The sequence below is a fragment of the Hippocampus comes genome, unplaced genomic scaffold (assembly GCF_001891065.2).
Source record: "Hippocampus comes isolate QL1 unplaced genomic scaffold, H_comes_QL1_v1.1 scaffold7, whole genome shotgun sequence".
Lineage (NCBI taxonomy): Eukaryota > Metazoa > Chordata > Actinopteri > Syngnathiformes > Syngnathidae > Hippocampus > Hippocampus comes.
In genome coordinates, this window is record NW_017842060.1 from 4687771 (window position 1) to 4699715 (window position 11945).

Below are 11945 nucleotides of genomic sequence, written 5' to 3' on the forward strand. Positions count from 1 at the left end.
ATAAATAAATACCTAAGATGCTGTTAGAAATGCATAATGGTCATACTCCCAGGTTTGATTTTGATGTGAATTAACTGCAACAAGACAATGTACAAGCAAAGAGCAACATTTTAGGGAAGGTCTAAAACGCCTCGTGTCAGCGTATGATTTAATGTTGGTTAGAAAACCACCACCAATCGCCACCAACACGAACGTGTACATCTCTGCCTCTACCCACATCAGTCTCTGAAAGCGCCGTTAAGCTTTTTTTTTTTTTTTTTACATTAAGTGCTTTAGACTGTTGCCACAATGTGTGTATTTGCTGACAAGGTAGTCATTTTTCGCTAATGTTAGCAGTTTATGAATCACGTCACTTGGCATCATGACTCAGTTAGCAAGCTGACTCGGTTATTTATTAACCGGCATTTCGAATTTCTTAGCTTTTTGTCTAGTGTTAATTTCACATCCGACTGCACACATTGATATGATGAAAATAACGAAAGGTGGGGAAATGGAGTGATGACCAAATTACATACATTGAACATTGGAGTATTATTTTTTTTCAGGGAAGAAATATAGATTTTGAATAGTAACAATGTTATCAAGTAAGGCTCATCGGTTGCTCTGAGGTCAGTTTAAAATTTCTGTTCTTGTTGTTTGGAGAGAGGATAATAAAATGGGAGGCTCTGGCATACAGTAAAGTAGTATTGTCCAGACCCACAATCTACAGTATTTCAGAAGATGGCGGTAATGCACTCAAAGTTATTCGGCAACCGCCAATAGATAGAAGAAGAAGAAGAAGAAGAAGAAGAAAGGAAGACCGGCACAGCTTCGCCAGGCGACGTGGCTCGGGCTCCCTCGGCAACCGGTTCCTGTCGCTCCCCTTTTCAATTTGCCGAGGCTTTCCTCCGTGCTCGGGCGATACCTAACAGCATCGGGTTGGGCACACATCACAGGTAAACGCGGACAACGGGTCCTCAGATCTTAAAAGCGATCGAAAACGGTGGAACAAAGTAAGCGGATCGGCGGGCTGATATGATGGAGACATACGGAAACTCGTACAAGAAGCAGAAGCTGACTAACGCGCCGCAGAATTGGGTGAGTGTCTTTAGCCGCGATCACCTGGCCATTCGTCGCAACCCCGTCGAGAAATCAGACAACTTCTGCCTTACGTTTCGCCTGTTAGCAATAATTAGCGTTTCCCTATTGATGTGGACGGTACATTTAGCTTGTTTTGAATGGTTTGTGTTAGCAACTAAGTTACTGCCTGGACAGCCCGGACATGACTGCAGTGTATAATCAAGGAATTAATTCAAATACATTTCTGTACGCCCTTTTATGAATCGTCGATATTTTTTTCTATTTCGTTTATTTTATTTAAATACTATTTAATCTGTGTATATGTTCAGCGGGTCGTTTGTTCAACGCAAAACGATATATTTTGCACCAAAACTTTATAAAATCCAACATCATTGCGACAAGTTACTGGATGTCTACAAAGTTTACAATGAGAAAAAGAGAGTTGATGAAATGTTAATCAAGGAGCAATTAATCAACAACTCGTGACCACAATCGACCCAATCCCTAATGGTAAATTCAACCACCAATCGATTTTCATTCCTGAATCAATACAGGGGGCACAGCGTGCCACAAATGTCACTTACCAAGCGCACCACGTAAGCAGGAACAAGCGTGGGCAGGTGGTGGGCACCAGAGGCGGCTTCAGAGGATGCACTGTATGGCTCACTGGTAAGTTGTGAGGCTTGGCTGAGTCTGGTTGCAACTGCACCAATTTGTGATTTATTTTGTCGTTCTTCTTTTTGCGGCTGAGGTCTGTCCGGCGCTGGGAAGACCACAGTGAGCATGGCCCTGGAGGAGTATCTCGTCTGCCATGGCATCCCATGCTACACGCTTGACGGCGACAACATCCGTCAGGGTCTGAACAAAAACCTGGGCTTCAGCCCCGAGGACCGCGAGGAGAACATCCGGCGCATTGCCGAGGTGGCGCGGCTCTTTGCAGACGCCGGCTTGGTCTGCCTGGCCAGCTTCATCTCCCCCTACAGCAGGGTGGGTAATGGCTAAGGATGGAAATGAAAAGGAATTGAGCGATTCTGATAATACTGCTTTTCGTGGGGATTCCATGTGAAGTGTCTTATCGATTCTCATTGGGTTACGGAATGGAAAAACACGAATGCAATCCATCTACATTTTTACAGCGCTTTCGCAGCCACACCCTATCTCAGCTGTCTTCGGGCAGCGGGAGAGGTACACCCTGATCCGGTTGCTAGCCAATCACAGAGCACACACAGGCAAACAACCATTTGCGCTCACAGTCACACCGAGAGACAATTTAGAGCGTTCGGTCAACCTATCATGCATGTTTTTGGAAAGTGGGAGGAAACCGGCGTACCCGGAGAAAACCCACACAGGCACGGGACTGGCATGCAAACTCCACACAGGAACGCCTGGGCTGGATTCGAACCCCCGACCTCTGTACTCTAAGGTGGCCGTGCTAACCCGTCGACCACCATGCTGCCTGCTTTAGCGCTGAGCCCCGTCTACTCCAAATTTACACCTTTTTGAAGTTTAATTTCATTTGAGCAATGTAAAGTTCTTATTTGATTCAAAAGAAGTGTTTGAATTTCTCTTTAAAGAAAAAAAAAAGCTGTAGAGCGCTTGTTTTCTTTTGTGCCATCATCAGTGATCAGAAATAGTTCGACCCAATTGTTTCTCATGACCGAACTGTTTGCAGGATCGTCTTAATGCCAGGAAGATCCATGAAGCGGCGGGGCTGCCTTTCTTCGAGGTGTTTGTGGACGCCCCGCTGGACGTGTGCGAGCAGAGAGATGTCAAGGGCCTCTACAAGAGAGCCAGAGCGGGCGAAATCAGAGGTAGAGGGCTTTTGACAAGTCCAGTCGCGGGATTCCTACTCATAATGTTCTGACAATGAAGTCATAATGCACTCGTGAAGCATAGAAACCGGACATTTTTCACGCTGCTGCGCAGGCTTCACCGGGATCGACTCAGAGTACGAGAAACCCGAGGCGCCTGAACTGGTGCTGAAAACCGACTCCTGCAGCGTGAACGAGTGCATTCAGCAGCTGGTTGACCTGCTTCAGGAGAGGGTGAATGCCGAGCCAACAGTTTCCCTCCAACCCGTCCGCCGGGACCGTACAAATTCTCAATTGTTTTGCGTTTCTGTCATCATCGCAGGACATTGTACCGGTGGACGCTTCCTATGAGGTGAAAGAGTTGTACGTTCCAGAGAACAAACTGGACTTGGCCAAAGCTGATGCGGAGACGCTACCTTCTCTTCAGATTGGAAAGGTTTCTCCTTTTTTCTGTCCTTTTTCAGAGAGGCACAAGCAATTGTATTGAGGCTAACCACTAAATTACAACCACTTATGCAATTTGTTGAATTCTTTTGTTTAAACAAACAAGACAGCAACACCTGTCAATATGGTTTGGTGTGGTTTTCCTGCCCGGCAAACTACAACCACTATGTTGGGACACTGTTAATTTTATAAGGGAACATGAGAGTTTCAACATTTTGTTGTCCATTCTAAATCCATAAACATTGATTTTTCTATGACATTCTACTGCCTGTAAATGAGACTTAAAGATGTTGATTGCGCGTGTGACCGTCAGGTGGACATGCAGTGGGTGCAGGTCCTGGCTGAAGGCTGGGCCACACCACTCAACGGCTTCATGAGGGAGCGGGAGTATCTTCAGTGTCTCCACTTTGACTGCCTGCTGGATGGTATTTATTATTATTATTATTATTTTTTTTTTTTAAGGAGACACAGCATTGTAGGGGAAACTCAAGACAAACCTCTATTTTTCAGTATGTTCTTTGTGCCATCACTAGTTGAAACACGGTATTCTGATTCATATTGGCTTCGTGGAAAAAAAATTAAGCAAATTAATACATGCATTTTCATCATTAAAATTTAAAAAAAAAGTGACGAGAAGCAATCTACCGGTATCAGAACACCCTTTTTCAGTAAAAGAGAGCGACAATATTTATTCGGTTGTTTGCTCGGCACCAAAGCAATTCGTTTTAGTGTGAAGTATATCTGCAGTACACCAGAAAGGCCACTAGATGGCGGAAAAGCTTACCTTAGGAATTCTTTCCACTTGGACATCTGCAAAATATCAGAATGCATTTCATTTAACAAGTCATCCGGGCTATCGACATTATTGACAGCTTCGTTCAGATTCAAAAAGAGCACAAAAAAATTCTGTGTTTTGGCAATGAAAGGAGTTTTGAGTGCGATTAACTGCAACTTATGCTTCACAAACGTTCCAAGATTTCCCATGTGACCCTTTTCCAATTCCTCAAGCTTGAGCTGTTCTGCCAAATGTTTTTGTTACATGCACATGCATAAAACATTTTTAAAATAAAAGGGGGAAAAAATAGCATCACTTTTGTATCATTGTCAGAATTTAGCAGGTGCTGATGACAACGGCTGTCCAAGCATGAATATCCTCAAGTAAAAAGCAGAAATGATAACTCGACTATGTAAATGAGGTGTCGACATTTCTCAGATTGACATGTCGTTCGGCGTGCCAGTAAACTGCAGCCAGGGAGCACAAGGAATTCCTATTTTCGACGTCAATCAAAGCTGCCGGCCCGCCGCGAACTGAACGGTCTGCTAAGACAAACAACAAAAGTCCTGTTTGTGTCTGTCTTGTTGGCTTGTGTGAGTTTTAATGGGGAGCAGCTGCTCGGCCGGCACATTGGGACGAGACGACAGCGCGCTGGGGGTCCGTATCGCCCTCTGACGCCACAGCAAGAAGATCCATCATAACTTATCAGCATGCGTTCACAATTCAAGTTCTTAAATCATATGACCGTCAACTAACAAGGCCATTTTATAATATTTTTTTAAACATTTTCATTCGGCAGCGTGGTTCCTATGTATGTGGGTAATAGCAGGGATGTTAACCCAACAATTTTGAATAGAACATGATGTGCGACAGCACTCACGTTTTTCGTGGCAAATTCTCAAAATGGTCGTCAAACTTGGACGCACTCTCGGCATTGTCCAAATACAGGACCTAACTTGAAATAACTGCTGATGAATTTTTTCACTCTGCGCTCCAGGCGGTGTGATCAACCTTTCAGTGCCGGTGGTGCTGCCGGTGGCGTCGGAGGACAAAGAGCGCCTGGACGGCGTGACGGCGATGGCGCTGGTGTACGAAGGCAGGCGAGTGGCTATCCTTCGCAACCCCGAGTTCTACGAGCACCGCAAGGAGGAGCGCTGCGCCCGCCAGTGGGGCACCGCATGCAAGAGCCATCCCTACATCAAGGTCAGTAGCCAAACGCAAACTCGGAATGATGATTACCAGGGTGCTTCAGATAGGCGCGGGGCACAACCTGGGATGGGATTTAGATGTTTTTTTCCCCCTTAATTGTGTCCCATACTTGCATGATAAAACCTTCGCACTGGCGAACATTTGCGACCTTGAACAAACTCTGACGGGAGCGCAACATTCGCAGCCTCGATTTTACTGACTGTTGAGAACCATCCCCTACGACTGCGACATCCATGCTCTTATATCAAGGCCAAAAGGTAAGCAGAGCTGCATTCAACATTGTCGACCGCACGGCTAACAGCATTAGCTTCTGATCAGGCTTGGGAGCTGTGAGGGATATTTGTGTTTGGCCTCAAAAGTGCTTGGACAAAAAACACTTTGACATTAAATGAGTCTGCGCTCATCCCACGAATGCTGTTTCCCCCAGTCTGGACTCAAAACACTTTTTTTGAAATGTTTTCATCCTGACCACAGTTTTCCAAAAGCTCACTTTTCCACCCTCTCCAACTCATTTTCCGTGTGGACAAAGGCCCACAGTTCATTAAAAAAACATACATTTCTTTAAAAAAAAAAAAACAAGGGGAAAAAAAATCGAGCAATGTTTGTGTAGGCAGAGCCTAAGCAACACAGGTGGTGCCGCTCACTTTCTGACCGACCCCAACAGGGTGGCTCTCAAGGTTGGACGAAAGTGCGCACTTCCACGAGCAGGCGTGCCATTAAAAGACAAATGTTTACACCCAAAACCGTCATAAATCCAAAGTGATGAGCTTCCGCACAAGCATGCTTCGCTGCCTCGGAATCAGCCCCGATAGAACACAGATCTGATGTGGCGTCCGTTTCACTTGGCTGATGGAAAGACTGAAAAGCAGGGAAGCTGTCGGGGTCAGGCGCTCCTCCTCCCCAATTTGTCCGGACGCCCGGGCTAATCACTTGATCTCCCGCTTTTGGTCCAGTGCGCTTTGGCAGGTGTTATTTCTGGATGCTGACTCACTCTCACTGAATGTGTTGTAAATTGTTCCAGTCTGTTGCTGCGAGGCTCAGGTAGATAAGATAAATAAAGCTTTTTTTTTTTTTTTCCCCCCTCCACAAATGGCAGTAGGAGCTCGGAAAAGGTGCACGTAATAGCACTGTATTTCTTAGAAGAAAATTGTAGAATTTTTTTGTGTGAAGCCGTTCACCTGCAATTCAAATTCGGAATCGTAGCAATTTCGTAGCGATCTGCCAATGCTCCGCCCCATTCACCAGCTGCAAAACCGGTCACGTTCGGCAGAACTGCTTGACGTCCGGTCATCTTAATGCGTGTTGTCAAGGCAACGCTTTCTATATTACCGTATTCACAATCATACAACCATAATAGTTACCCTATTTCTGTTGGAAGATGTTGCATCGGGAAAACACACAAGCGCAGTATAGAAGGTCTTCCAACTAACATGACAGCCGCTGTCCCACTCAAACCGCCGTCTCACGACAATAACATCGAATTGATGACAGTTACTTGGAACGGAGCGCACAAAAATAACCTTGGGCAGCGAGCCACACGCTGTTTCACCAAGTCGAAAGACAGCCATCAAACCAGCATTTTTTTTTTTAAAGATTGCTAAAACAGCATGTATGCTTGGTGACCTCGTCCAGTGAAGAAAATCTTTTGAACAGGCTCTACTTTCGATCCATTTTGTGAGTGTCCCCGCTGTTTCAGATGTGATAAGTCTGGACTTTATTAGACCTTGGCCTGGCGCCACTCCAGCTCGCCTCTGCGTTTTTTTTTTACAGCCCGCGGTCGTCTCATGTCTGGACTGTGTTTGCGTTCAGCGTTGATCGCTGCTCTGACTCCTGTTTCAGATGGTGATGGAAAGCGGCGACTGGCTTGTCGGTGGCGACCTGCAGGTCCTTGACCGAATCTACTGGAACGACGGACTGGACCAGTATCGACTGACGCCCACTGAGCTCAAACAGAAGTTTAAAGAAATGAATGCAGGTATTTTTTTTTTTCTGCAGGGGCCAAGATCATCAGTGATGAAAGTCCTCCGGATTTTCCCAGAATTCTGGATTTTCAAATTTTCATGAAAATTCCTCCGGAAAATTGAGGAAAAATTGCCTAAAATTAATCCGGATATTAGTTGACAACATTGAACAAACACGCATTTGAGTTCGTTGTTTTGCTTTCACGAGCGCAGCCATGTTGAGGCACTAACACTAGGAATAGTAACACCCCTGCCCTCGCATTCTCATGGCCTCGCCATATCTTTGGAGATTTGGAAATTTCGGCGAGAACGGAAGCCACAAAGGGTGCACGTGTGCACACAAAAGGCAGATTAATCATTGATTGTCGAGTATTTGAATAGCGTTTTGTGTAAACTTAATTCATGTGTGATCGGCCAGGTACGGCCCCAGCGCAATGTTCAAACAGGTAGACAGGCAAGCTGACAGACATACGTGCAATCGATGCAAGTGTTAGGAACACGTTCAAGTGGTCATGGCTTGAGGAAAAGGACTTGAACGGAGATTTTTTTGTCCGACTAAATTTCAAGTCCATGTTTCCTCCCTTCGCAGATGCCGTGTTTGCCTTCCAGCTGCGCAACCCGGTTCACAACGGCCACGCTCTCCTGATGCAGGACACCCACAAGCGTCTGACAGAGCGGGGCTACCGCCGGCCCGTGCTCCTGCTGCACCCGCTGGGCGGCTGGACCAAGGATGACGACGTGCCGCTGCCGTGGCGGATGAGGCAGCACGCCGCCGTGCTGGAGGAGGGCATCCTGAACCCCGACTCCACCATCGTCGCCATCTTCCCCTCACCTATGATGTACGCCGGGCCCACCGAGGTGAATGCTTACCGAATGCCCCTTCCCTCGTGTTTCCCAACAAAACCGACCACCGTAGGTTCACAGAGAAGCACCGCCCCGGAAAATTGGAGATCATTTTCCCTGACACCAGTTTCACTAATTTGCACAAAATTAGGCAGACCTGTCAACTCAACTCAACAGACTTATTGTCATTTAAGGACCCATATCTGAAATCTGCAAGCCAACAACCCAGGCCCCACCAAAAAAAAAAAATCTGAGTCCAGTTTCAAGTAACAGTAAGTCAACCATTTTGGTTGCAAGCAAATTCAAGTGCTGATACTTGGACAAACTCTGTGGGCTAATCAACTCCCAGGTGAAACCAGCTAGACTAGGCTGATGGGCAGCGCTAAATTTCCAAGCTCCCACCCGTCCCCCGACTCTGTTTCGTGAAAGTTTGATTTAAACGATAAAATAGTTGCAGCCCCTTTTTTTTGTGTCCAGATTTGCCAATCAGCATGTTTCCCTCCCATGACAGGTGCAGTGGCACTGCCGTGCTCGAATGGTAGCCGGCGCCAACTTCTACATCGTGGGCCGCGACCCCGCCGGCATGCCCCACCCCGACACGGGGAAGGACCTGTATGAGCCCACCCACGGGGCCAAAGTCCTCACCATGGCCCCGGGTCTCATTACCTTGGAGATAGTCCCCTTCAAGGTCGCCGCGTACAATAAAGTGAAGCGAGCCATGGACTTCTACGAGGCCAAAAAGTGAGTAGCGTGGCACCAAGCAGCTTGCCGCACATTATTTCCCTCCGTTCTTTTTCCTCCTCCTTTGCCGCAAGTGAAATGGCAAAGGAAGAAAAAAATCTGAAAGGGGAGGGTGAACGTTGGTATGGACTATGGCTTGTTTCTGTTTGCCCGTGAAGCACAATGTGTGACATGGAGTTTATCAAGAACATTCCGTACTAGAACAAAACTTCGAAGGTCTGAACAGTTCACTCGGCTTTAGTTCAATTTTTTTTTTTTTAAAGCTCAAAAGTGACTCGCCACTGCAAGAAACGCAAAATCCCATCCAAATGTTCTCTCATGAGGTCTTGACAGTTTTGCCAACATGAAGAAGTCATGGTTCAGCTCACAAGAGGCTGCTTCCAATTTCACATCAAATAAAATGGACACAAAAGGTGCCTGAGCATGGCTCTCGGTGGACCCAATTCAAAGAGCAGTCCTTGCTTTAGTTTAGTTTTCTTTTTTTTGGTCATGGACTGATTATGTCTGAGGGCATCTTCAGATCGTTATACAGGATGTGTCAATAAAACAGTTTAAGATCAAAACGTAAGTATTAATACTTCAAATCACTGTTTCACAAGTAGGGCTGAACGATTTTGAAAACCATTTTTTTTTGTTTTCCCCTTGATATCGCAGTTATCATTTTTGTCGAAGTCCTTTTCCAAAGTAGTTTTTTTTAACAAATGAGGAATAAATTAATTAATAAAAAAAATCTGATGTATTTTACATAAACGTGTTGGTCTTACAAGTAAAGTTTATGCTAAAATAAAGGCAAATGAACCATGAATTCATATAAAAAAAAACAATTCTACCAAACAAGTGTAGCGTAAACAAGTCAGTAAGTCAGATTCAACAATAAAGTACAAAACAAATCACTTCAACTTTGCAAGTTTCATGAAACGATATGTAAACATACCCGAAAAAACATTTCACTTCTCCAGCCACTCAGCTTTTCCTCACATTATCATTTTTCGATATACATGGTGACATTGATATCGTTTAATTCCTACTCTAAGAACACAGTCTTCCAAAAGCATCCCTGTTTCCAATTCCTAAAAGCTTGAAGCCAAGCCAAAAGTAAACCTTTTAATGTTCTCCCCCGCAGCCATCAAGACTACGACTTCATCTCGGGCACACGCATGCGCAAGATGGCCCGCGAAGGCGACAACCCTCCAGATGGTTTCATGGCGCCGAAGGCCTGGGCTGTGCTGAAAGAATACTACAAATCTCTGGAGAAGGCATAGATGGCGTTCTGCTCGGAAAAAACAGGGAACACTGATTTTCCTTTTTTTTTTTTTTTTTTGCCATTTAAACAGGCCGATGTTGGGACCATTCAGTCATTGCTCCTCACAGGGGTGGTTCTTAGTTACGTGCGCTATGTACTTGATTAGATTTTTTTTTTTTTTTTTGAGCCATAGTTTATTGGACACCTGTTGCAGAAGAGATGGTTTGGATTAGAGTCTCTCGGTCAAGATCACTATAAAGTGCCTTTGTTGTCCTCATCAGAATCAACTGTCATCGTCTCAATGTAGCAAAAGAACAAAACGGAGGTACTTGTAGAAGTGACAAAATATTTGCACACATACAAATCATTTTGGTCATGGTATGTTCAATTTTGAATGAATGGGTCCCTGAAATTGTCAACCCTGACATAAAGGGGCAGTTACCCCATTAAGAATTCCTATGGCGTTTTCAGTTCAATTATGATTATCCTTTTGGAAGGGGTGGCTGAAAGCCTAACATATCCACTGAAATATGAATCGAACAAGCCTTTCAGAAAGTCACATTTTTGCTCTACAGTACACCGTCGGCTTGCTAAGTGAATCACGTTGCAAAAATAAAGGACCAATAAGTGCTCAAAGAACACTCACATGAGCCAAAAATGTCCACCCTGTCAGCAAGCAATCATATTTTGCCATTGGCATTGTCCACTTGCACTTAATGTGTATATACTGTATATAAAAATGTGTGGGAACGAAAACAAAATGACATCTTCCTATCACAATGAAAATGGAGTTAAATTTCAACTTTTTGAAAATCGTAAAGTCTCAAAAGGCACCTCATAGTGATGTTGACGCAGCTCTGGTTCTTAGGGCTGTATTCATTGTGGTCCACGTCGGTTATGGTTGCCCTCAGATGAAAAATCGTAACTATGAAATCATATAACTGTACCAAAAAAAAAAAAAAAAAAGTTCAGACGCTTTGTCAAAGTTCATCTGGTCTTGACATTGCACTTCTCTGTCACAAGCACTGCGGCAACCTGAAATTACATTCCGTACAACATGGTGTGTGACCTGGGGGGCCGGGCGGAGGGGTGTGGTCCCGTGATTTTGAAAATTAGGGGGTTTAGGATTTGTACATTACTTTGAGGCGAGTGTACAGATGACTTATTGGTGAGGTCGTCACTTTAGCGTTAGCAGTTTGGACTGAAGTTCAGGGTTGATTTGATACAGGGAGTTTGGGGCTTGGGGGGGGTTGTAAGTTATGATGGTTGGGTACCTAAGATCTCATGCAAAGTGTAGCTGTGTGTGTCTTTATACGGTAATCTTGTGTATTGTAAATGTTGAGTGCCTTGGGCAAATGTAAACATACATGATGGAATCAGGACACGCCCACGACCAAGTATATTTAATTATGATCCACCATCATTACTTTTGAACTTTATTGGATTTTTATTTTTCATGTGTATTTGTTTTCCTACCAAGCACATTTTGCATGTCCCAGTGCTTCTCCAGTATTTTGTGACAGCTCGTCTAAGGTTGCTAATTTGTTCCATGTGGCATTTCATCTCTGACACGTGTAATCAGCTGCTTTGTTTTCACCAGCACGGGATACCCTTCCGAAGCTTCCTCGTCCAGTAAAGCCTTTTTAACTCCCAAGCAAAACAAGCTTCGTTTTGTTTGTCTCAATATGCAAGAGCGTTCCGCCAAAAGTAACAGACACTTGGGCTTATGAAATGTGATGTTAGGACGACCTTGAAGCTGTCCGCATGGCTTTGCCTCTTAAAATCAGATTCCTCCCCACCGTCACTCCATCAGCTGTATGTTAAAGGAGACCCACCAGTGACCCGTAATTCCCCCCCCC

General features: G+C 44.9%; 1 protein-coding gene and 1 long non-coding RNA gene across 2 annotated transcripts in view; one reads left to right on the top strand and one right to left on the bottom strand.

Annotated features, from left to right (window-relative positions):
- The first annotated feature begins 25 nt into the window (after positions 1–25).
- Positions 26–11746, top strand: papss1 (3'-phosphoadenosine 5'-phosphosulfate synthase 1). Its single transcript, XM_019861816.1, has 12 exons — positions 26–1077; positions 1614–1728; positions 1811–2046; positions 2732–2870; positions 2986–3104; positions 3193–3306; positions 3628–3739; positions 5087–5292; positions 7138–7273; positions 7849–8117; positions 8614–8843; positions 9967–11746. Exons 1-12 carry the CDS (start codon positions 1015–1017, stop codon positions 10103–10105), a joined length of 1878 nt encoding a protein of 625 aa, XP_019717375.1. The 5' UTR covers positions 26–1014; the 3' UTR covers positions 10106–11746.
- The window catches only part of LOC109511084 (uncharacterized), a 39909-nt gene continuing 32061 nt past the window's right edge, over positions 4098–11945 (bottom strand). Inside the window, exon 4 of the long non-coding RNA XR_002167236.1 lies at positions 4098–4124. This is a non-coding gene — a long non-coding RNA (uncharacterized LOC109511084). The remainder of the gene's footprint in view (positions 4125–11945) is intronic.